The sequence below is a fragment of the Mchenga conophoros genome, linkage group LG6 (assembly GCF_057382185.1).
Source record: "Mchenga conophoros isolate Kocher_MC1m ecotype Shallow Benthic linkage group LG6, M_conophoros_male_GT1.1, whole genome shotgun sequence".
In the NCBI taxonomy this organism is placed as follows: domain Eukaryota; kingdom Metazoa; phylum Chordata; class Actinopteri; order Cichliformes; family Cichlidae; genus Mchenga; species Mchenga conophoros.
Genome location: NC_140531.1, coordinates 22,178,494 through 22,206,119, shown reverse-complemented (window position 1 = coordinate 22,206,119; position 27,626 = coordinate 22,178,494). Strand labels below are relative to the sequence as shown.

Sequence of the window (27,626 nt, the reverse complement as noted above, 5' to 3'; positions counted from 1 at the left end):
ATGCAAGAAATAATAAGCAGCTTTACTTAATCAGTCAGTGAATGATTGTACATCAAGTTGTGTTTTTACACATCAACATAATCCTAAATCCATGTTGTATGAATGTCCCTGCTTTGATTACATTTGAGTACAATGTAGAAAATGTCCAAGTACATAAATAGAAAGATAAAAAAATCTAGACATCAATATCCTGTTTTCTATTTTAAGAACTATAAGATGCTTTTTGGGTGGCCCAAAAATCTATGTGTGAAAAACTTCCACTTTAGGACCTTCAGGGCTATTTTCAGGGCAAAAGGAACCTACCCTGAGAAAGTCTTTGGTAGGGCTAGAGGCTGATTGGTTTTACTTGAAGACAGATAAAAGTGACATATTTAAAACTCCTGCAACTGAGTGCAGGCACAAAAAAGAAAAAAGAATGGGGGGAAAAAAAGAAAATATAAAAATATAGGTCAGAAATACATCGAAGAGGCGTTGCATGTTTTTTCTTTCTTTATTACACCAGTGATGAAGTCCAGAGAGATTTCATGTCAGAGAAAGCTAAAGGCAGTGAAACAGACAGAGAATGTGAGCAGGAGAAGTAAAAAGGGAAAGAAGAGAACCAGTAGCGTTAATGAAAACAAAGCAGTGAATGGGAGAAATAAAATATAAGTGTCTGATTGTTTAATATTGACGACATTCTATAGCACTAAAATTACGTGTCTACACATTTGCACAACGCTGCAGGAAGGTGCCGCATTGCTGGGTTTTTGCAACTGAAGACTAGTCTTCATTCTGTCCACTGTTGCTGCTTTGTGTGCGTGCACACAGACCTGCAGGTACAGAACAGAAAGAGATGGATATAGTCGAGAGACAGAGAGCAGAAAAGAGAGTCGGAGACAGACAAGAAAATAGTCCGTATGTGTTGGAAACACGGCAACAGTAGTTCGAAGGAGCCTTTTAGCAACCTAAAAAGGTTCCTGAGAGCACAACCTCCGGACTGATTGGAAAATGAACCTTTTCTTCTTTTTTTCCCCCCCATAGTCAAAACACATGTATGCTAGGTTAACTGGAGAATTTAAATTGGCCATATGTGTGGATTAAAGGTAAAATGCCGTAAAATGTCACTTGTTGAGTGCTTTGCACAGTTAAAGCTAGAAGAGCCCAATAAAACTGCCAGTCCGTTCTATTTGAATCCTTACTTCTGCTGCATTTTATCTTGTTTTAGAACCCTATAAGTTTGTTTATAGTGGTTACTCCACTAACTCCAATGACTAATGAGTCTTGATCATGCCCCAGTGAAACATGGCTAAAGCAGACCCTGTTTGTAGCAAATCATCACAACTTTGTAATCAGACTGCAGCCTGCCTTTTTTCCTACTTTTCCATCTCCAAATGTGGCCCCACTCTTCTCATTACACTTGCTAATAATGTACATTTTCAGTGTGTGACATTAATGATTGAAATGCTACTAATCAATGTAGCAAACTAGGTTAGTTAGCCACTGCATATGTTGTAGAATTTTGGATGAGACACACAGTAGATAAGCTTTACGATATTAAGTAAAAACGAAACAGCTCAATAAAGGTTCATAATGGATAATGTGTAACCAAAACTATGTATTTAGGGTTGCAGCACAGTTACCATTCACCATGCACCACTTCTGCTTGCCTCCTCATTGAGTAACTAGAGGTAATTAAGCTGGGCTTAGAAGAATAAAAAGATGCCAATCAGAATTCATCTGCTCAGGTTTTAGGACAGACTAGCGATGTGGCGCTGTAACACACTGCGGAGCACAGGAAAACCTGACTTCACACAGAGCACAAATGCTTAGAGCAAGACAAGCACCATTTTTCATGTTGGATACTTCTGTTAGTACACTTCCTTGTAGTACACTGTCTACATAGTGGCTTTGAGCACCCCTGGTTAAAGTTTCGGTTGCTATCAATAAATAAGTGAGTAAAAGATGACCTGATTTCCAAAAGGCATAAAGCAGCCTTCTTATAGCCTTCTCCTGTTTTGCGGTTATCAATTATTAAAATTTTCAGAGTGCTATGCAGTTGCTTAGAGAAGCCCATGGATGCAGATTGCTTAGACAAGGTTTCAGGAGTCTGAGTATTTAAAATGCTTTGAAATTTACATCACTTGGCCTTTTCAAACGATGATTGTGAACTTGCTAATTAAGGTCTGAGACCTTAGTAAAAGTTATCTCAAAGCTCAGATCTCTTGGGGTGCCCCAACTTTTGAGTAGGACTCCTTTCCTTTTATTCATTCTAAAACTGTACAAAGCAAAACCCATTGCTTAAATGTTGAAAAAAATGTTGTATTGTGTTTAACTGTATGCCTTTTGGAGATCAGTTCATACCACCCCACCTCCCTTTCTTTTATTCTGCTCGGCTTAGACCCTGCACCCACCCTGGTTCGGTTCCCCAGCCCCACTCCCCCCTAAACTGCTACTTTGGTGTCTGTTTTTTGTTTGCCCTTAAAAAATAATAATATCCCGGTTTTATTGTTAGAACTGGGATATTTATAGTCTCTCCCACTTTTTCCTTCCTCTAGTCTCTTAAGAACAGATCGCACTCAACTTTTTGACCATTGTGGGTACACCATCTGGATACTCATAATGCACTGCGTGTTGTAATAATTGTCAGCGTGAGCGTGCTTATGCACTCATACTTGCAATTGTAAGTAGGATTCGAGACATGGCAAAGTACTGTGTGAGTGTTTTCTGTTATTGCAAGCAAAGTAGGGAAGGACAGTGAGGATAGAAATGAGTAAAACTGGAATAAAGGATCATAGTGCACCTACACAGTGTGTGTGGATAGAAAGAAAGAAGTATGTTGTGCTTAAAATTGGCTTTATAGATTTCAGCTGTAGGCTGAAAATGCATTTTACAATGATTCCTCAGGTCTTTGAAATCAGCCTGTAAAAATATAAATGTAAATACCAATATCATATATTGATATGATAAAAACCTCTTTTTTCCTCACAGTCACTTCCTATGCTGATCAACTGCTGACATACATAGATTCAAGGCAAACATTCTTGCGTGCGCCAGTCATTATCTGTTGCAAAGAAATGAGTTAACATAACATCATGGCTTTGTGACCCTGAACAGACCAGAGCTTAGAATGAGTCAGTCTCTCTCTGATTTGAGCACACTGGCTTCTTTCCTCATCTCTAACACATTCGTTCCTCTGTACTAAAGTTTCAGATCACTAGTTTCACAAATGATAGTAGTAACTACCTTAAATAGTACATTTCTCTATACCTAAATATTGTAATCACTTTAATGAAAATAATTTTTATATATTATTTTATGAAAATAATATTTAGGCTCTAACATGCTCTATATGAAGAGTCCTGAGGTCCATAAAGATCATCATACCCTAATTGAATTTGACTGATTTCACCACCAAGTTCCTCATCTTGACTCTTTTTGTCATTGCTGACATTTTTAAAAGTGGAAGTTGTGTTATCAATCCGGCCAGATGGGCAGCTTTGGAAAATGTGAAGGACAGGATACATTTTTGACTTTAAACTATATTTTCATAGATTCCTCGAGCTTATTTTTACTATACCAAAGTAATAAAGTAATAGATAAACAATTAAATGACAGAAAGATTCCAGGTTTTATACATTTTTGTTGTTGTTGTTGTTTTTTAAATAGATCCTTACTGGAAAAAATGGGACATCTTCTGTGACTTAACAAAAACTTTCAGTATTATAATTACAGGACAGTCTGGGCAATGAGCTACCAGAACCTTTTCTATAATTTGTATAATAAAATTTAATTCGAAAGAGTTGTGCTCACAGATTTCTTTCATTTACTACAGCAGCTTTTCTTTATCATATAGAAAAACTGAGACACTCTTTTTTCTTATTTTACGATATCTCGGGGAATAAATGAGCAGTTAAACTTCTTGACACCGACAGGAAGGAGAATTTCACAGATGAAAATGGGCCTGAATGTGAATTTTTTTCGCTGAGTTTCCTCTCTGAGTCCTCAGGACATTACAACAGAACTCACTCCAGCGGTTACACGTTTACGGTGCACAACCTGATAAATACTGAATAAAACTGACGAGCAAGCTCATGGTCTAGCTCCCCACCTGACACTTTGCCCTTGGGGTTTAGAAAATGTGGACTCTTAAACTGCTGACAACTGCTTGGTCATAGCTGGAGTCCAGGCTTTCAGCACCTGCCTCAATCCTTGAGATTCACAGGGAGCAGAGTGCAAATGGTCATTAATCTAACAATAATAGCTGAATTGGAAGCTGTCTGGACATGCCCAGGAAGATGACTTTGAACATGATCAAATTTTAATCTGTTTATATTTTTTATAATTTATTGGTAAGAAAAAAAAGCATTTGAGCGGACATCTTGAACAACGTAGGAGCTTTGTTCATACACAACAGAAATAGCAAAAACAATATTAGATAACAAATAATTACTGGCATTACCAGAAACCAGAAACTTCCTCACTCAGCATTAATCATGAAGCATCTCCACAAGTACGTTTCATCTTCTGCAAACACAATAAGACAATCAGTATCACTCAGTGAACTGCGTGTTGAGACTATACATCCACTAATGCAGACCTTCCTAAAGTGTGGGGCCCGCCCCCTAGGGGGGGCGCAGCGCCATTGCAGGGGGGGCGCGGTATGAAAATGGGGGGAAAAAAATGCTTGGACACTGCTAGCATGGGGCGCCCACACAAACGCAAAGCAGGAGATGAGATGAGATAGCCTTTATTTGTCAGTTGCAGGTCTTTTGCCCACAACCGAGATGACAGACCTTGCCGACCGTACATACAATACACAAACATCACATTGGGGAGACAGGTTAGGCTAGGTAGCGAGGAAAAAAAACATCGAAATGTGTAACACAAAAGGATAATACAGGAATGCACAGATATCAACACACCATAGCACAATAAACACAGACAAGCAACATGGGAAAGTGTTCCAGTGTGTACATCTGATCTGGGACCGCTGCAATCTTCGACTGTGCCTCCAGCTGACCCGATGTCCACATCATGGGGGAGGTAAGCGTTGGAGGTGGCGTTGGATCCGGGGTAGGGAATGTGATGCGTCAGTGAGTGCATATGCATGTGTGTGCGTGTCCATAGTTCAGCTGAGACAGTGTCCTTCATCCTGCCAGGCTAGGTAAACAGTCTTCCAGCCAACCCAGGTGGCCTTGCATGGAATGGGAAGGAACAGACTCAACACAGTCGTTATCAGGGTGTTTTGTTCGGCTCCAGCCTTGAGCCCACAGCTGGCGCCGAAGGGGTAGCCGGATTATGATGGTAATTTTTCTTTTGCAACAACTCATGAGAATTTCAAAGCTGTTCTTTAACACTCCGACACTGGTCTCTCAATCTCAAGATGAAGCATCGCTGAATATGTTTCCAAACCAACTTCATTCTAAGCCAAAGACTAGAAAATCAGAATCATCAGAATCAGAATACTTTATTGATCCCTGGGGGAAATTATTTTTTGTTACAGTGCTCCATTTTAAACCAACATTAAGACAAGACAGACAATACGCTAACTAAGAATAGTACAATATATACATATATATACATACATACATACATACATACATACATACATACATACATACATACATACATACATACATACATAAATAAGTCACTTATAAATAAATATTTGGAAAAGAAACATGTGTAGCTGTAGCAGCAAACAGTGTGTTAAGTGGATGCGTTGTACAGGGAGATGGCCACAGGCAGGAATGATTTCCTGTGTCGTTCAGTGGTGCTTTTCGGTAATCTCAGTCTCTCACTGAACGAGCTCCTGTGACTGACCAACATGTCATGGAGTGGGTGGGAGGTGTTATCCAACATTGTCTTTATCTTGGACAGCATCCGCCTCTCCGACACCACCCTGAGGGAGTCCAGCTCCATCCCCACAACATTGCTGGCCTTACGGATCAGTTTATTAAGTCTGTTGGCATCTGCGACCCTCAGCCTGCTCCCCCAGCATGCAACAGCATAGAGGATCGCACTGGCCACCACAGACTCATAGAAAATCCTCAGCATTTTCTGGCAGATGTTGAAGGACCTCAGTCGCCTCAAAAAATAGAGACGACTCTGGCCCTTCCTGTAAAGTGCTGTGGTGTTTTTAGCCCAGTCCAGTTTATTGTCAATGTGTACTCCAAGGTATTTATAGTCCTCCACAATGTCAACACTGACCCCCTGGATTGAAACAGGGGTCAAGTGTTTCCTGGTCTTCCTGAAGTCCACGATCAGTTCCTTGGTCTTTGCCACGTTGAGCTGCAGATGATTCTGCTCACACCACGTGACAAAGGAGTCGACCACAGCCCGGTACTCTGTCTCATCATCCCTGCTGATGCATCCAACCACCGCAGAGTCATCAGAAAACTTCTGAAGATGGCAGGTCTCTGTGCAGTGGCTGAAGTCTGTGGTGTAGAGGGTGAAGAGGAAGGGGGAGAGGACAGTCCCCTGTGGTGCCCCTGTGTTGCTAATCACCTTGTCAGACACACACTGTGGGAGACGTACATATTGTGGTCTTCCTGTCAGGTAATCAACAATCCAGGACACCAGAGAAGCATCCACCTGCATCGCTGCTAACTTATCACCCAGGAGGGTCGGCCTGATGGTGTTGAAAGCACTGGAAAAGTCAAAAAACATGACCCTCACAGTGCTCGCCGGCTGGTCCAGATGGGTGTAGACACGATTGAGCAGGTAGATGATGGCGTCCTCTGTTCCGAGACGAGGCTGATAAGCGAACTGAAGGGGATCCAGATGTGGTCTTACTATGGGTCGCAGCTGGTCCAGGATGAGCCTTTCCAGGGTCTTCATGATGTGGGAGGTCAGTGCCACGGGCCTGTAATCCTGGGGGCCACTGGGACGAGGCGTCTTTGGTACAGGGACGAGGCATGATGTCTTCCACATCACCGGGACCCTCTGCAGACTCAGACTCAGCATAAACAGTTTATGAAAGACTCCACACAGCTGGGGGGCACAGGCCTTGAGGACAAGGGGACTCACTCCGTCTGGTCCAGCAGACTTGCCTGAGTGAAGTCTCCTCATTTGCATCTCAACCTGGTATTGAGTGAAGGTGATGGGTGGGGGAGGGGTGTCAGGAATCTCACAGGAGGCAACATGTGAAGAGAGAGGCTGGCACAGTGGTGTGGCTCTGGATTCCAGGCTGACTGCAGGTGAGGTTGTGGGGGTGGGAGCAGACACTGTGGTGTCGAATCTATTGAAAAACAGATTCAACTCGTCGGCTCTATTCTCACCTCCCTCAGCTCCCCTGCTGTTGGTTGGCCTGAATCCAGTGATGGTCTTCATGCCCCTCCACACCTCTCTCATGCTGTTCTGCTGGAGTTTCCACTCCAGCTTCCTCCTGTAATTGTCCTTAGCCTCTCTGATCTTGTCCTTTAGTAACACCTGGACCTTCCTCACCTCCTCTTTGTTGCCCCCTCTGAAAGCCCTCTTCTTGTTGTTGAGGAGGGCTTTGATGTCCTTAGTCACCCACGGCTTGTTATTTGGGTAACAATGAACAGTCTGAGCTGGAACAATGGAGTCGGTGCAGAAAGTTATGTAGTCTGTGATACACTCAGTAAGCCCATTGATGTCCTCGGCGTGAGGCTCACAGAGTGTTTCCCAGTCGGTCACCTCGAAACAGCCCTGTAGTTCCGCTATTGCCTCCTCTGACCACCTCCTAACAGTCCTGGTGGTGGTCAGAGGAGGCAATAGCGGAACTACAGGGCTGTTTCGAGGTGACCGACTGGGAAACACTCTGTGAGCCTCACGCCGAGGACATCAATGGGCTTACTGAGTGTATCACAGATCACAAATATGGTGAAGCATATCTGCCCTTTGGTTTCACCTGCACAAGTGCCAAGGTAGGTCTCCCCTGCAGAATTGGTTTTCTGGGCTGTTCAAATCACGGACAAACATAGGTGCAAAAAATTTTCTTGTAAAACAAAAGGGGGCCTAGCAAAAAAAAGCTTGGGAACCACTGCACTAATGTAACTGAAACATGTAACATGTACACACAGCGACAGTGACGTTGGAACAGTTCCACTGAATCTAATCAAATTTATTTTCTGTCACTCTGGGCTCAACTGTCGTCATGCTGCAGGCTGATCATCGCGTCTGGTCGCACAGTAGATGTTACAGGCAGATGGAAGACATTTGTTTTAAATAAAAGCAGGAATAGTCTCAAAGAATCTAATATATATAGAGAGAAAGAGTGAATCATGTGACAAAGAAAGCACACCCTCTGTCAATTCTGAATTGTAATGCGTGAAGACATGATGAATCATGTGGCACTTAGCAGGTCTCAAACTTAGGTAAAGATGGCCTCAAATTAACAACAACACATGTCATACTAAACATGTCATTTTTTCTTTTTAGCAAAACTTAGGCCAAAATGCAGAAACACTGTGTGAAAAATTAAGCACACCCTTACTTCTTCCATAGGAATTAAGAAGGTAAGTAGCAGCCAGGAGCTACTAATAAAATTTATTTGATTAATGAATCATCAGCAAGTGTGACCGCCTCTATAAAAGCAGACGTTTTGGAAGGTTGCAGCCCTGGAGCATCGAGGTGTGTGTTAACACCGTGCCAAGGAGGAAAGACATCATCAGTGATTGTAGGAGAAGCAATTGTTGCTGCCCATCAATTTGGGAAAGATTGTCAGGCCATTTCCAAACAATTTGAAGTCCGCCATTCTATAGTGAGCACAATTATTAACAACTAGACACCATAGACCACTTTCAGTCTACCCAGGAGTAGACATCCTGGCAAATTTACTCCAAGGTCAGACTGTGCAATCCTCAAACACACAAAAACATGCTAAACTCAGGAGCTTTTTTTAGACTCTGCTGTCCTTAGTGTGTTAAATGCTTATGTTCATGACAGTATTATTTAAAAAAAAAGATTTTACTTTTAACTAGACTTCTTTTGGATAGATGAGAGCAAAAATGTTTAGCAATGGTGGATGAAAAACAAATAGCATATCATCACGAGTGCCTCATACCAACTGTCAGTCATGATGGTGGAGAGGTGACAAATTAGGCTTGGTGATCATGAACGTCACTGTATCCGGTCTTTAAGTCTGAAGTCATTAGCCATGTCTGGGCCCAAACTTCGCTGCAGGTCCCTAAGTCAAATGATCAGTGCAGCGTTACTGAGAGTTGAAAAACTGTCTAAATTCTTTTATCTGTAATAAAATAATCATTGTGGCTGCTCTACCAGTTGTAGCAATTAAGTTTAACATCCAGGCATCCATGAAAATGGAATTTATGACATTTATTAACAGAGTTAGAAGTTAGCAGGGAGTTAGCTCGCTCGCTTCCATCTATATATAATATACCATGTTCTGACTGAGGGATTTATGAAACAAATTAAAACATACAGCTCTGCTATCACTTCCAACATAAATGAAGACAGGAAAGTAAACAGCAGTGAAGTTTGTAGGGTTACTGAAGTTGAGCTAGCTGGTATATAATGATGTGATACGTGATCGCTAGCGAAACAGCTATGTTAGCATAATATAAACAGTAAAGCTGGAGGATAAACGCTAACGAACGGAGGACTTTTTTCCACTCGATAAAAGTTAATGTGAGGGTTCCCAATGGTTAGGGGCAAATGCAATCGCATGGCAGGATGCTGTAAACGGACCAAACGTCAGTCAGGAGAACTACCGAGATAATCTATCCACAGTATGAGGTTAGTCATTAATATACTGCTGCATGGGCTGGCCTGTAGATACATCGTAAGGGTTAAAAACTGAACTTTAAAATGATTAGCGGTAATAAAAACCGAGAGAAGCAGACAGTGATCACTGACTGTTCAGATTAAACAGAACAAGATGCAAAGCATTAAAACATAAACATATTAAAAACACAACAGCCTTATAAATGCAGACTACTTTGGGCCCGGACGCAGGATTCATCACGTCATCACTTAAAGACCGGATACCAAAGAATTCTAGAGTCAAATGTGAGGTTAGACAGCTAAAAAAGTTATCCGAAATTGTGACATGAAACAGGATAATGATCCCAAACACAGCAGCAAATCTATAACAAGATGGCTGGAAAAAAAGAACTGAGGTGTTGAAGTGACGCAGTCCAGACTTCAATCCCACTGAAATGAAGCGGCAGGACCTTAAGAGAGCTGTGCATAAATGAATGCCCATAAATGTCAATGACCTGAAGTAGTGTTGTAAAGAAGGCTGATCCACAATTCACAAGTCATATCGAAAACAATTATTTCATTGCTGCTAAAGGAGGTTCTAGAGCAGCGGTCCCCAATCTTTTTTGCGCCATGGACCGGTTTATGCCTGACAATATTTTCACGGACCGGCTTTTAAGGAGTCGCGGATAAATACAACAAAATAAAACTAGTACCGGTACAGAAAAAAATAAGATTTATTCATAACACACGTGAAAAGACCCAGGAAAACTGAGTTAACGATAAAAACGATAACAAAATAACGCTAAAAACCAATAAAACCCCTGAAAACCATACATTTCACACCCGAGCCTCAACTCTCGCGGCCCGGTACCAAACGACTCACGGACCAGTACCGGTGTCCGTGAGACCGCTGTTCTAGAGGATAATGAATCATAGAGTGTACTTAGTTTTTTCAAATTTTGGCATTTGTGTTTGTTAAATATATAATAGTCTTAATATGTCCTGTGTCATTGTTCATCTCAAATGGCATTTACCTAATCATGAGACCTGCTAAGTACCTCATGCTTTTGCTTTTTTGCTTTTGTTGTTATTTTTTTTTAATGTCCAGATATATAAAACCTTAGTTTACTTATTTACCATTTTACTGTGTATATTATTATTTACACCATGCAGATGCAGTCCTAGCTGCAGGTTAAATGTAACCTTTTTTTGTCGCTAAAATGAAGTTTGTTTATATAGAAGTCTGCGGGAAAACAGCTTGCTTCTTGATCCATGATCTCAATAAACAGTGGTCATAAACGTAGGCTAAAGGCATGTTAAATACAAGATGCTCACCTTTAAATTATGGTCCCCATTAGAATCAAAAAAGAGGAAAAAGCATGGTACTTTCAAATGGACCTATCTAGTGTATGGTTGTGCAATGTCCCTCCCCTTTTTTTCCTTTGCTCTTCAAAACACTACTATGGTAATAGTTCATGTTTAACATCAAGACTTTGACCAGTAATCTCAGTGCATTAAGCCCATCCCTTATACACAGTATATGGATTTAGTAGAAATTCTAGATTTAAAAAGCCGCTGTTTTGAACATGGAGCCAGTGCACTTCCCTCCAGCACCATCCAGCAGAAAGACAAACTTAGCAGTTAGCTAGCTGTTAAACATTTAGCACCCAGAAATATGTCTTAATATTATTAAAGAAAAGGTTTGGAGCTTAAAAGAAAGCATGTAATGGGGTTGTTCCTCCAGTTAACCAGAAGCTTCAGTCCACATAAATGCCAGTTTTCTTCCTATTTAACTGTTTACAAGAAAGTGCTTCATAACAATTTATTACCTCAGTAGTGTTCAGGAATTGTCAGACCCCCAAGGTTATTAAAAAACATGCTGCTTATTTCTGGCGATCAGCAGCCACTATATTGAGAGTAAATGCTGAGCACACAATGGGCTTGGAAATTTGGGGAGCGCTACAATGACAAATCAGTGTTTATTCTGAGGTTCCTTGAGTTCAACACTGGATTCCCTGGACGAGTGTTTTATTTTGCAAGATATACTAAGACTCTGGGATTAGGTATCATATGTGTTTGTCTACAGGCTATTGACGCCCTCTCAGTCACTCTCTCACCGTTTCATCTCCGCACTCTCCTCTCACTCATCATTTTTCAATGCTGCCTGATAGATATCATATATGAGGGCTATTATTTAATTTTTGATTTGCTCGGGCTGTTTTCCCTCAGCCATTACTCTAGCCGCTTAAGCTGTGATTGCTCTTGACATTTTAATAAGAAACTTTCCTGTGCTGACCCTAAGGTACCCACCACTATGTGTTCCGAATCACAAGTGAAATGTAACAGAAACTAAAGTGCAAAAGTAAACATTCAAAAATCCACCACGGTGTTCTCTTCCAGATTCAAACCCATATGGAAAAGATATATATAAATCTTATAAAGTTTGTATCTGTCTTGTGTGAAACTTGTATGAAAAGCATATAAGAGTGAAAACAGATATAAGATCCCTTGAAAAATTACATAATGAAACTTGTATGTTTTGGATACTTACTAAAACAATGTATGAAAGTAATGAGAAAGTGGCCACTTTCATGAGTAAATCATGTAAGCCTTATATGATTTACTCATGAAAGTGGCCACTTTCATGAGTAATCACATATAAGTTTTTACTATTTCTTTTCCATATGGGAATCCACGATTTCCACTGTAAACAAGTCAAGTTACTAGAGTCTCTCATGCATGTGTGTGCAATCCTTTGTTTTCCAGTGATACACTGATGATAGTGAATGTTTGCAAAAATTTCCCTCAGGATCAGTTTTTTTTTTTTTGTGACAGAACAGATGCCTAATCCCACAAACTGCAGATTCCTCACAACAGAGCAGATGCAACAAATGATTGCTCATCTTATTTTTGAGGATCACCCTCTTATCATTGAACAAAGTTATGACAAGATTTATTAATCATTTAAATGTTTGTTCTTTTTTATTCTTTATGTTAACCACTTCATTGTCAGTTGGGATTTGAATGTATCTTTGGATTAAACGACTGTGCTGAATAAGTAGCATGGTGCAGGAATAATGTAACAATAATTAAAAACCACTGACAGGTGAAGTGAATACCATTGATCATCCTCATGTTATAGGTCCACAAAAAAACAGAAAAAAACATATTAAAATCCAGTTGTAATCACATTTTATTACAGCTAGATGATTTTTTCATTAATGACATGGATGATTTTTCAAATGCCTCTTCAGTTCTGCTCGACAACCAATGTAACAGTGACATTGGGTCATCTATCTACATTTGTTGGTGTACTAGTTTTCAAAAAAACATGCTTTGCATACATATGACCATTAATGGTAATCTTTATGTATCTCTATCTAACTTTTGGAATGTATTTATTTATTTAACCTTTTAAAAATGGTTTTAAAAATAGTTACGTTGTGATATTTTTGTTATATTTAAGGTGTTTTTTGTGCATAGTGGCTTTTTTTTTATTTTATTACCCTTAAGCTAAAAAAAGGGTGATGGGTGTTTGTCATGACCCGGCTGGGCTGACAGCCAACATGGACACCTAAGTTTGTGAATGCGATAACTCAAGAACGACGTGACGTAGCAGCTTCAAATTGATACCATAGGTATATCTACTAGGAGGCTGAGAGGTATCACTGGAGGCCTCCAGTATTTTTATATCTGGTTATGCTGAGTTATTAGTTTACTTTACTGTTCCTGAACCTTTCAACATGTGGAGTTTGTTTGATCATGAAAAAGATGGCCCTACATTAAATCTAATGCTGCACGGTTACTAGCTAGTTCCCCAACAGTCAATGTTCGTTTACATGTTCATTTAAAAGCCAGTATTACATTTAGCTATTAGTATGATAGTTTATAAAAGCATATAAAAAGCTTAGTAAACTAGTTAGAAAGATAAAACTAACAGAAACAGAGTTGCTACAGTTGTTTGCATGCTTGTTGGAGTAAACATACAATCCCAATTGCAAATGCCATTTGATCAGCCTCCACTTGTCTTGGTAGGCTCATTACAAGATTTTGGTATTTGAGTGCAAGAATGTTCTCCTGTTGAGGATCAGAAGTATTTGTGAGGTCAGATACTGTGGCAGTAAAGCCAGAATCACCATTGAATTTCTAATTCATCCCAGAGCTGTGCAGTCAGGCTGTATCTCTCTGTGTGCTGTCTGCTTTTTCACTCATTTTCAGTCAGTGCAATACCATTTTCAAGGGAATGTTTGTCTTGTTGGGGTTTTTTTTGGATTTTTGGTTTTGTTTTTTTTCCTTAAGCCACTTAACACTGATCTATGGATCATTCAAGCATATAAATGGCACCGAACACAATGGATGAACCAGTGTTGTATCATAACACACAACTTAGCAAAGAAACTATTTTAAATTGTTTTTTAGGCACTTTGTTTATATGTGCTGATGCAAAAACACAGAACATGTTCTGCTTTTTTTTAATGAATGTATGATGAATATAACACAGTTTGACAGGCATAAAATAGTGTTTCTCCCAAAGATCTATTACCAGAAACCAAACCTCACAATTATATCACGATATTTAAAGGAACTCTTCGGGAACTTTACAGCCATGCTGTCACATGATAAAATAGGTTGTTGCAACTTTTGTCAAGCTTTTTAAACAGCTGCTTAAAGCACTCCTTTTCCACCATGTAACCATCCACTGCTTGCTCTTGCTGTCCTCACAAATGCTCACAAAAACCTGATATTTTTTATTTTAAATTTACATATATTTCCTTGTTTTAGCAATTAATAGGATACATGAATGTTTTTCTACTGCCTGTAGGTGGCAGTACTGCCTTTAGAAGTGGTTAACCTATCTCCATTAAACAAACAAAAAACCTGTTAACAGCTGCCAGCGTGTCTGAACAGTGACATTTACTTTTTACTACACAAACAAAAGAAGAAACTTAAAGACTAAAAGGTTACAACAACTGTTAAGTGGTTCTGAAAAATTCAATGAAATCTCTGCCAGAAATAGCTAGCATGTAATTTGGGAGTGCAGCGCAATGGACAGCCTTTAAAAAAACAAAAAAGGCTGAACATCCCACCACACAGGTTAGTTTTATAAGAAATGAACTATTAGCATTAAAAATGAGCCCAAATCAATTACCTTTAACTTTTCCGTATACTTCTTTGTCTTTGACATGACAGCAGTCTCACAACCTTTTCATTTTTCTGAGCAGTCTACATTCTTACAGCCAGCAGCACAGCGCTCTATAAAAATAAATAAATAAATAAATGCATAGCTATGAATGGTACTCAGAATTTAATACTCATCTCACTTCTCAGGAAATACAAATACTTTCATAGCTAGAACTGCACTGCTTGATAGGTGAGACAAATGGCTCCCCCACTAACTTGTAATGGGCAAAGCCTCTTTTTTTTAGCTTTTGAAATTCTAGATCTATTTTCTTTAAGTGTAAGTGAAATACAGACAGGCTGTTAGAGGAGAGACAGTGGGGGTGGAGTATGGAGGGAGGTGAGATCTGAAAAATTGAAGATGGATTTCAGAGGGAGTGGTGTGTGGGCATCAGAATGCTGATGGTGCAGGAGAGCGTGCAACTTGGGAAATCTCTAGTCTGTATCGTTTCTCCACTTAAACATTAGGATCAGTTTCACTGTTAGGCTTTCATGAGTGTCCTAATGCCTCACGCACTTTTAGGTTCATGCATGTCATGCATGTGTATTTATACAATTAACTAATGATTGATCATCATCAACAACAAACTACTCATAACAACTGCGAAGACATTTTACTATGCAGTTGCATTTCAGTAAATGACATCATCTCTAAGATTATTGTTATAACCTTCACATTTAAAATGAAAAGGGTCTGTTTTTTTTTAAAATTTATTTGTTTTGTTTTAATATAGAATTCAAATTAAACTGTGTTTGGCAAACAAAAGAGAATACCATAAGGAGGTTTCTGTTAACAATAATGCTCAACAGAAATCATTTCACTGAGCAATACCAAGATAATTGAACACAGAGAGAATTATTTTACATTGCTGGCTTTAATGCACAAGTGACATTCATCAGAACGGAAATGACTGAAAGCACATAATTGATGGGAAATGCTTTTCTTTTTCTTTATACTGTTTTGCACTTACAAAAGTAGATCCAATCACTTTTTTGTTTTTTGGGTTTTTTGTAAGCATATTTGCCTCTGTAAGGCATCTTTCCCAATGGCTTATGGTATTACATTGTGCTGTTATCTGCTCTGGAGTCTGTTCTAATTGTTCAAAATTTTATTTAGCTAATCTAAATGAAATAAATATGATGGAGATACAACACATATGAAAACATACATGTTATATGAACATGCTGCATTCAAAACCTGTATGATCAGTATGGACTTATAGCACAGTGGTTGTAAGGTAATTATTTTTCCACATGCAAAATGCAGGTCACCTTTTATATCCTGAAGTAAGAAGTAAGATAAGACCTCCAGACAACTCTGATCTTTGCATGTATCCACCACGACTTTCCCCTGTGCTGTACCATCACTAGGACAGTGTGAAGATGGTTCTGGCAGTGCAAGATTTGTATCTGGACTGTTTCCTCACCTTTGCACGAGGTGACAGGATAGCAAGGTTACAGAATAGCACTGATGCCGGTCTCATCTCTACAGGAAGAATAAGATGCAATATTCCCCATTCAGAAATGGCAAAGTTTATCAGCCTTTGAGAAAAGCATCATGTTATGGTATTGTGTTGCATCTCAGATGCATTGCTTCACATCAGTGAGCTGCAAGTATATAGTTCTGGAGGAAAAAACAGTGAGAGCACTCCTTTATCCAGAAACCTTTACATGCTTACAGTGAGTGTGGGCTTCAGGGCAGTTACAGACCTGTCCTCACCACTAAACTGTCCAAATCTAGTGTGTTACTGAAGGTAGTGGTGATGGATTATCTGCCCTCCAGAATTCTCAATTATTCTCCTCCCCTCTGTGGACTGGCAATTAAGTTTGTTATTGCCGCAGGTGATTTAAGTGCGACTGACAGACTAACATATGATTTTTTTTTTTTTTTTTTTGTAGGCTAAATGATTTTTTCTTGTCACTCTGTGCTGTTAGTCTTCTCTTCCCTTCTGTGTAGTAGTCAACATTTGTTATTTAGGAATATATAAATGACCTAAAAACCAGTTTCATCTTAAAGTTGTTATAATACAATCAGAAATACGAAACAGTACATTATTATTTTAATTTATATAAACTTTAACTATGTTTGATACCATTTTTAATTTCTCATGCCACTGTTTTCTCCTCTTCTGTCCTTCTAATTCGTTTTTGTGAAAACACATCACAACGGTGGTAATTCAACCCACTGGAATTTTAAAGTTGCATTACATATAAGCAGTATTTATTAAAGGTAAATAATTAGAGCATTAGTGTAGTAATTAATTAGTAACAGAGGCTTTGCAAATGAAAGGAGCCTGAAAACAAATATTTGCACGTCCGGGAATCTACTTTCTTTTCCTCTGATGTCGTTCTTGTCTGTCTTTGCTTTGGCCTCATGTGGATATCTCCCTCTTTGTGTAAGATAAAGGACCTGTCTATAGTGGTTTCTATACTGTTTCCTCTGGCATCTCATCAGATATCACAGTGAGCAGGATCAGGATCCATTTACTGTCTTATAAAACAACCGGTCCCTTGCCAGTTTGGTACAAAATGATTCCATAAACAAAGTCACAATGTCTGCCCCAGTAAAAGGCCTTATGGGAGCAATGACACCTTATGAGCAATTTACGCTCCTGGCCTGGAGTTTTTTTGGGTTTTTTTTAGCTCCACTCTTCTTGTTTTCTCCTCCCTCTGTCCTTTCATCTAATTATGTTACTACATTATATTCATTACAATTCTAAGTGATATGTAATCACTGCCAAATGTAATAGAGTGAAGTCATCTGTAATATTATTAATAATATGACCTCTTTTCTGTGTCTTGTCTCTCTCCCTCTGCAATCTAGTTGAGGAAGGCAGTGATGGACCACATCTCAGACTCTTTCCTAGAAACCAACGTCCCTCTGCTGGTGCTTATTGAAGCAGCTAAGAGTGGAAACGAGAAGGAGGTCAAGGAGTACGCCCAGGTGTTCCGTGAGCACGCCAACAAGCTGGTGGAGGTCAGTCATGAATTAAACACGGGGGCACAATCACACACGTACACATGCTCACTGATTCTCTTACTTTATATTAAATGACGCGTAGCAAGAAAAAAATATAGAAAGTTTATAACTTTACATTTTACATTTAAATGAAAGAGTGAGCAGGCAAACTGCAACTGAACATGTAATAATTAAAAAAATGTAGAGGTGGGTTTTTTTTTACCTTTTCATTTCCCTAGAAATAAACTGCTGGACTGAAAAGAATATTCTGTGTATTAAATGCACTAACAGAAGCAAGTGTGCATGTTCATGTGCACTTGACAATTAGCCATTGTCTCTTTGGCTTTGTTGGCCGAGTAGTCTTAGCTGCATGGAGACGGTATGAAGAGGTTTGACTCTTGCTTAAAGAAGTATTAGGTTAAAAAAATCCTTTTTACTGCCTGACTGCATCCTAATTTGAGGCGTTCAATTATGCTAAGTCATAGACAGTGAATGGCATGCTGACCATAGGTCTTCACAGTGGCCTGTCTGAACTGCTACCAAAATTTTAAGGCTGCATTGAGGAAGTTATAGTCCATCTCTCTTTCTCTTCTACTGACTAAGTCTCCAAGGCCAATCAAAACCTCAAAAACCAGATTACTGTGAACTGCTTCTAACCTTTTGGGGAATAAGTCCAAGTAGTTTAGTCATATGCATCTGATTCCTTTTACTGCTGAACAGCCATTTGCCTCCCTTCATCTCTACATAGAAAGCATAGTGGAAGCAACACACTCACACACATTCTAAACCCAATACACTGTCGCCATGCATGTAGCCTAACAAAATATGCTTGAGGTTGAAGCTATATGCCAATAGCACATATGGTACACGAGCCATTATGGCAGTGATAAAGACAGTGTTACTGACAAACATTTAAGGATAACATCATGTCAGACATGCTTCTGTGTAGTTTCTGTAACGTAATAAAGCCAAGCTGCATCTTGTGCCTTATCCATGTGAATGAATGGATGCTCTCCTTTGAGGGTGCCTAAAGTTCCTGGTTTAAAAAAACCCCAACCTGTGACCTGGGAACTCGGTATGGGGTATGTTTTTTGGTGTAATTTTGGTGGTCTCACCATACGGAGGTTATTTGTGGGGGTCTTGAGGGGGTAAAAGTGTTCCAATAGCTAGGAATCTGGTATTGGGGGTTTCATGGGCAGGCGTTTTGGATGACGAGGTGCCCTATAGGGATCTATTCCAGTCCATTTTAAACGGACTGTCCAAATACTAGGCAGCACGGTGGCATGGTGGAGCACTGTTGCTGCACAGCAAGAAGGTCCTGAGTTCATTCCACCATCAGGCCGGGGTCTTTCTGTGTGGAGTTTGCATGTTCTCCCCGTGTTTGCATGGGTTCCCTCCGGGTACTCCGGCTTCCTCCCACCGTCCAAAGACATCCAATTAGTGAGGATAGTTTAATTGATTAATCCAAATTGCCAGTAGGTGTGAATGTGGGAATGAATGTGAGCGTGAATGGTTGTCTGTCTCTGTGTGTTGGCCCTGCGACAGACTGGCGACCTGTCCAGGGTGTACCCTGCCTCTCGCCCTATGACAGCTGGGATATGCTCCAGAGCCCCCCGCGACCCTGAAAAGGACAAGTGGAAGCGAATGGATGGACGGATGGATATCCAAATACTAATTCATCAGTAATTTCCCAGGATCACTGTAAAGACGAATGGAATATCACAAAATATCCATGAGAAATAGTGAGAAAGCTTAAAAATGTGGAAGAATATGTGTTGTGTTTCACTTGAAGTTGGTTTTAGGACATTCCATATTGCTTTTATGAGGTTTTCGTTTATTGCCCATCCACTCAACGGCAGGAAGATAGCGGATGGAGTCCTGTGATAAATGTCTGTGCCCTTTGATGGGAGTTGCCTTTTGTTCTCATGGTCCATTCAGGGGAGCCTTTAGAACCTTTAGAGCCTTTATGTGGGCCTCTCGTAAAATACTGTCACTTAAAACAGCACTCTAGCTTTCGTTGACTTCAGCTGAGCGAGTGAGTGATTTGTGTGCCCTTTTGGTTTCCCCCAGCTGTTTGTTGATGAGAGGAGTCCTGACTGATGCTACACTCAAAATCTGTGCTTTGCATACAGCAATCTTAAAGCTTTCTGTAGCCCTGGGACATTTCAGGCAGATGAATTCTGTTCTCCTTATAAAGGAAAAAGGAAGAAACGTTGCCTTGTGTTTATATGCAGTTGTTTGTATGAATTGAGTTGGCTGTAAACTGCAGTCAAACCTGAGGGTAGTTTATCAGCTGTACATTGGTTTGTTGCAAGTTGTTTGTGGCTTGTTGCAAGTGGTTGTTAGCAGGTACAAAACCCAGATCAGCTGTGTGTGCAAATTATGTTATCGATCAAAATGAAAAATATTTATGACAAAGTTGTTTCTAGCTGCGAACACATAATGTCCACATTGTAATGGTCTTGGACGTTAAAATTGTATAACAGTATCCTGACTGTTGCTGTCTGGTTGTTTCAGGTCACTTATTCTCTTTTAACGGTTTCACAATATGCTTCTAATGGAGCTAGTTCTACACAAACTTTTTTTTGGTATAAAGATGATATTTTCCAATGAAGACTGATTGAGAAAAGATATTTTCATGCCCCAGAGCTCTGAAGGGTTAAATTGGTTCATCAAATGCAACCTGCAGCGCAGCACAAGCATCTAAATTTCCGTTCATGAGATAATGAGGTGCTATGTCAATAAAGTTCTCTTACAGTGCTCAAGCCATGATTGTATGCCTACATTTATGGTTTCCTTTGAGTGATTGGAATTAGTTATTATTGTGGCAGAACACTGACTTGGCTGTCACGCAGTTAAGTTTTTTAAGCAAACTTATTAAAGGAGCTTATAGAATAGTGATCAGCTCATTTGAGCATTTTTCCTTCATCAGATTTAATACTAAGGAAGCATTAAATTTGATGTTTGAATGATAAATTGATTTGATTCTTAGATAAGTGTCATGCTGCAGTTAGAGAAACATTATTTTAAGTATTCCAATTAAAACTTCAAAACATAATGTACAACACATATTAGCAGCTTTGTAAGTGCATGTTTCATCTGAGAAAAGTGAACCACTATGTAGCTCATATGGAAAAGTAATGTACTCACGTGTATCTCACTGACCACTCAAAGTTGTTTAGACTACAAGTCACATTTAATCATGCATGTGCATTCATCCAGCTTTGTATTCTACAAGTTTTAAGCACTTTATCTACATCAATCCAAGCCTAATTTTTTTCGAATCACTATTTTACTTAACATGCATGTCTTTGGTATGTGTTAAGAACCCAGAAACCTTGCTGTAAGGCAGCAATTTTAAACCAATACACCAACCTGAAAAGTATTTCCTGTTTTATCGTTCTTTTCTCTTTGTTCTTCCTTTTTCTCTTCACTTCGTCCTCACCCTAACTAGTGTAGGCAGATGGCCACCTTTCTGCAGCCTGACTCTGCGAGAGGTTTCTCCTTATTAAAAGTCGACATTTTCTTTCTCCACATTGTGACCAATTGCTTTTTTTCCTTTGTTTTCTTCTTCTTAGTATTGTCAGGTCTTTACTTTGCAGGATAAAGTACCCTATAAGTACTGTTAAAGACTGTTTGTTGCAAAGAAAAGGTAATATCATATCACAAATCCCAATACATACCAAATTAAAAAGTGCCATATGGATATTACAAGTTTAGAGTGTGCAATGAGCAGCTCTGCACCTTTGTCAGGGTAAGCATGTAAATTACTTGTCCATACTAGCTAATACACTCACGGCTGTCCTATATAGCAGGCAATATCATTGTCTTTCCTGTCATCATCATTATTCGTGCTATCGTAGACATAGTCATCATAGCCACCATTGCAATCCTCTAATATATTATGGTAATTAACATTCTGATGAATGTCACTGCAGTCATCTCCCTGATGTCAGGGAGGAGCTGTCTTAAGCCATTAGAACAGAGTTTAGACACGATCAGAATCAAAGTAAAGTCAAATCAAAGTGCCTCTTTTCATGTCTGCTTGGTTTCCATTTAATTCTGCCCCATTTGGCTCCACAGTATACAATGTGTGTCTTTTCTTTCACCATTGTTCTTTTGTCACTTCGGTGATGAGCAAAGTTTACCCTGAGGACTCCCTTAATCACATCATATTCATTACACCAGCTTGACCACTAACAGGAAGTAAATAAACTTTAAGCTGAGGATGTGATTGCCTTAAAGGACTGTAATGACAATGGACCTGCCATAGCCAAGCAAAGATTGTCTGTAACTTCCAGAATTGATACTCTCAGTTGTATCAATTTGGTCACGTTTCCTTTTCCTGTTTTTTGTATGGGATACATGCACAGAGAAATACAGCGATAGCTCCTTTTCAAGTCAGAGAGATAAATTTCTGGGTATCTGTGTATCACTATTCTATTAGCACAGATTGTGCTAATTAATTCCCATGACTATCCTTAATGAGGACCTAATACTAACCCATCATCAGTCCAAACAGATGCATCAGGGGTAACAGAATAACAAACTTTGACTCCACTTACACAGAAGCTTCTAAGATAAAAGAAATGAAATGTGCAAAAGAAAAAAATATTGTACTATAATATGTCCACTCTCAGGATTTCATGCATACATGCATTACATAAACATTCAGTATATCCTTATATATATTTAAGGCATAACTTTTACATAACCTGTTGTTGAATCACAAATTTACTGTAGTGCAACTATAGTCTAGATATTTTTCCAAGTTGCTTGTTCAGTTCTGGCTGTTATCATTGGAGCTATTTAAATTTTTAGATAGCAATAAACTATTTCAACATGGGGGGGTGGTTAAATATAAATTCATGCAAAAAAAGCCTTTCAGTATGAACGATAGATCTCTTTTGATCTTTACTTCTAACCGCTCTTTCCTGACTAACTGTATTTGTCTTGCTGTAATTGTTTGTTTTCTACTTTCTACTAAGTACATATGTACAGTTTCATTTGGACCTTTTCTATTACATCTGCAGACCGAGCTCACCACTGCCCACATGGATGTGCTCTTGTTAATTTAAACACAAGATGAATATCCAATCTTTTAAAGTTACCGTAGTTCCTTTTTATTACCACTGCAGTGAGATTCTATACGTGCCAGCAATTCTTGGACATCTAAAGGACGTTACGCTCCATCACTATTCTAATGTCAGAATCAGATTTTCCTCTGACCTTGACTCCATCTTGGAGCAGTTCTGTTCAGCAGCTGTGGCATTATGAAGGACACTTCTACATATGCTTTATCTCTGAAATACCTCTGCAGTGCTTTCAGAACCATGCTTGGTAAACACACAAATCCACATGATGTCTGATGCATGATTAGGTTGCTTGGCTACTATCAACCTCTTTGCGAGCTTTATAGATTTTTGTCTTTTTAAATGTTGTTTGATGAGATTTAAAAAGTCTATTTATTTGTCACAGATTGTGCAACAGCTTAATCCCTTGAGTTAAATATGCAATAATTACTCACAGCAAATGTAATATTTCCTGTTTAAGAACTTGGTGTGTTGTTGTCTGCGAGCTGTGGAGCTTTCTCCATACGTGGCTGCAACTTTTGCTGGTCAGTTAATCTTCATCAGTTCATTAGCTTTTCTTACTTTTGATTTACAGCAGCAACCTTACTTTGGACATGGAGTGAGAGTGAATAAAGGGGATAGTCATACCCTCTGTGATTACGCATAATCAATACAAAATTGAATGTAACAAATACTGAACTGGCCTTCGGGGCTCAACGACATGAGACAGACTGCAGCACTAAACATTCTTCTGAGGTCACCGCATTAAGCACTTTACTGGACGGTTAACTGGGAAGTGGATGGATCACTGTTGGAACAAGTCTATTTGTGATGACCTGAACCTGTAGGCCAACATTAATCCTCTCTTTGCATTCAAAGTTTTTAGCCCCCCAAAGAAATCGCCCTTTGAAAGATTGGGAGTGCATTAAAAGGTTCATCACATGCTACCTAATCCACCTCATGTTGTTCCCTTTTGGAGTTATTTTGATAGCAGGTGTGTTGATAGCAAGAAAATTCCATAAACAAATGCAGATACACAAGCACAGTCTCATTCGAAGTGATTTCTTTTATCATTTGGATTCTCCCAATAAATCATGTGATTGGATGCAAATTCATACTGCTGCTTTTAAAATCCACACTTTATGCTTGTGTTCATTTTGAATTCTTTACCATATTCAATATGTGATACACAAATGCATCCGCTATAAACTTGATCAACAACAGCAGCCTTTACATGAGTGAAAGTACATGCAGCTATTTGAAATTAAGCACTTATTATGTGAAGCTAGTTTTTCCACTGGGTGGAGTTTCTCTGATCTAAAGACGCCGTCTTTTTTGTGGTCACCTTTGACTGCAAGTTTAAATCCGCTTAAAGTTTGAAAGGGAAGTTCTTCTCCTCAGTTTTACTTTTCACGAAATGACCACGAGATGAGATGGGAGTTAAGGTTAAAGTTTAGCACAAGGGAAGTAGAGGAAGTACTTTCATTTTCTCAGCAAAGCAGGTAAAACTGTTGAGCGCACATTGAGTGCATGCTGAACATCCCTGGAACTGTGGGTGTATTTTTTATAGTCAAAACTATTGTACTTTTGTATTTCCCTGTGGTACTGTAGCAAACTATAGTCGTGATACAAAGCCAGCTGGCACAAGATCACTGCCCAGCACCTATAAGAGTCTTTGAGGCGGGTGTTTTGTTTTTTGTGTGGTGCTTAGTCCTCAGGCCTCTTGGTGCTTTTCTACCCATCAAAGATATCTAATGGGCAGCCAAGGTTTTTACACATTGCAGGGCATGTCAGACCTGAAAGTGTACCGTCAGTTCAGTCCATTAGAATTCAAAGACAGAACTGAGGAGAGGTATACCTCTGAGGGAAGTACAAAGGGGATTTTGAAAGAGAGTGGTTTGAAAGAAAAAAAAACAGTTGGCTGCATCATTAGGAAGTAATACTAACTATAATAGACCCAGTAGTGATTGAAATAAACTAGACAAGAGTTTCCCTGGTAATAAAAACGAGTCTGTAATATACTGACAATATCTGATGTCTCCAGAGAGCAAATGTCAATCCCAGTTCAGTGAAGTCTGTAAAAATGTAGTCTGTAAAAGATCAGATCAAAGTTTATTCAAATAAATAAATATAAGATAAGATTAGAAGAATAAACCTATTTCTATTGGTAACTGACATGTTCAGTGGTCTTAATTTCACTTAAAAATTATTCATTTTTTTATTTTATAAATTGCAGTTTTAATGATGCAATATATTAAATTTAATAAATGATTAAAGTGGATCCATTAAATTAATTCAGCTGTTTAGCTGTGGCTAAAGACTCTTTAATTAACTCAATCTTATAGACTTTAAATTCGCTTCCTAATGACTTCTTGGAAACAGTCTTTAAAAAAGAGTGGCGCAATCTGCACAACAGAGGTCACACAACACTGTACTGACACTATTAAGCCAAAGAAAGTGTGTGAGGGACATGCTTTTAAAGTCATGAATTTAGATTTGTGAACATATGTAAAGAAACAAATTGTCTACATTTAAAAAGCAGAAATAACGCTATTTTTAAGTTGATTTGATTAAACTAGAACTGTAAAGAAAACATTTTAATTTCCACATTTAAAATGATGCAAGTGAGGCTACCAGACCCACCAGACCAGTGGCTGCCACTCTACCAGACTGACCTTGGTCACAAATAACAAAGCACTTTTTTTGTCCTTTTTGTCACGCCTTGCACACACCTATGGGCATCCTCTGACTTATTAATTACATTTAATATTTAATTAAATTACAGAATTATATTAAAACTCTCCCTACATGTCCATAAACACTAATATTTACTGTTTTCTAAAAATGAAAATATTCTGAATTTGATATATAAATACATATTTCGTTTCGGACATGTTTTGAAATGTAGCCTTTTTCAATAAGACAAGGCCACAGACCAGTAATATGGTTTTTTTCTTCTTTTTGTTTGTTTTTTTAGCACATAAGAAATACGAGGCTCGATTAAGGCTTTTTCTTCCGATTCCCAACCCACGGCCTTTTTCCTTTCTATAGTTAACTGTGTACTGCGTGTACTGCTCACAAAACTGCAAACCAAAATGAAAACCCCACACTTTCAAAAGAGGGCTGTTAATGGTTTGGGGGATTTTTGCCATGATTTTTTCTTTCGTTTTATTTATGTGCAAAATATCACGGCAGACTTTCAGCTATTTCATATTTTACATCAATTGAAGCGTGTACTAATGTATAAATATTCAAGTTAACAGGCTAAAGGCTAAGGCTTTTGTTATTCTAAGAACATTACATTGGATAATCAGGTCAAAACAAAATTTTCTGCAGATTTGGGAAAACAAAGAAAACTGGCAGCTAAAGGGAGACCCAGTCCCTGCGCTTAGCAGTCATTTCTTACAATTTAGTATTGAGGGTGGTCTTAGGGGGATCAAACCTAAAGTAAAGTAATCTGATCAGTACTGCTACAGGCCACAAACAGTAAGTCTCAGCCTTGAGAGGTTCTCACTGAAAGAGAGTCACTGCTAAAGCTGGAGTCATTGATTTCTCTCAACTGTACTGTTCCACGTTACAGTGGTGCTATGGCCTGATATTTTAGCACTACCATCATTATCACATATTATTCTTGTCTGCTCAGTATTAACATCAGACTTATGGAAATAGTATGACAGGAGATGAGGTTAAACTATTTGCACTGATCATAAGCTTTAAAGGTAAGATGTGTATAATAAAAATAGTAATTCTTTCTCCACAGTGGCAGATGCTGAGCAGACATTGCCAAACATACATATATATATATATAAATATATATACTGTATACATAATGTAGAATTTGGATTCTAATAATAACGCGGCATCTTTGGCAGCTTTTCCTCTTGGGCTCTTTGTTAATTTCTCTCTGACTCATTCCATGTTTCTGAGAGGGAATTTGTCATCATCCCTTTTTCTGATGAAATACCGCTGCGCCCTAGGATGGAATCAAGCAATCTTTTAATCTGAGGCTGACATTTATATTATTTGTGTTACATCTCCACTGTCCCTAAAAGAGGGAAAAGAGAGATAAACAAATGGAAATTACACTGGCATCAAGCATGTATTCACAAAAGAGTGCCCCTAACCTTCCCCTGCAGGCCTAAGGGAGTCAACTCAAGGGTCCGTTATCTCTCAGAGAATACAAGACTTGGTGGCAGTGTTTGTGTGGCAGACTTCGCCAAACCTTGCCCGAGCAAGTTGCCGTGGAGATAAGCTTAGTTCTGAGAAAACAACGTCAGCATTCCCGCTAAGAGCTGGGATAGCTTCTCTAAAGGTGCTACATGTTTTTCAGATATGACACTAAGTGGATTACACAAGATTAAGTCTGACAAAAGCAAAAGCAAAAGAGGAATAAGGCTTGACATAGTACCATGGTTCCATGCTTTGAACAACTATCCTTCCTATGGTAATATGAAATATAGCCCAGCATAAATCCTTAATTATATCGTGTACCCGTGGGGCTTTAGTCATATCACTTGAGATGTCACATAATGCCTGTTTCCCTCAGATTCATGTACCATTTATCCAGGATACGAAGAGAGTTTTTTAGCGTGCAAGGCATCCGGACATACGCCTTCTGTCTGTAATGCAGAGCTACATAAAAAGGAATTCTCCTCATTACTCATGCAATGAATAATGTATAGTATGTACTCCTGGGACAACATTTTTCTAAATATCTGGTAAGGAAATGAGTAGATGATGACCTTGAATCG

At 39.0% G+C, this 27,626-nt stretch overlaps 1 protein-coding gene across 1 annotated transcript in view; it reads left to right on the top strand.

The window, feature by feature from the left end:
• The window catches only part of ctnna2 (catenin (cadherin-associated protein), alpha 2), a 336,749-nt gene that overhangs the window by 237,176 nt on the left and 71,947 nt on the right, over nucleotides 1-27,626 (top strand). The window contains exon 9 of the mRNA XM_085276809.1: nucleotides 17,669-17,821. Within this exon, the coding sequence (XP_085132935.1) occupies nucleotides 17,669-17,821 (153 nt within the window). The remainder of the gene's footprint in view (nucleotides 1-17,668; nucleotides 17,822-27,626) is intronic.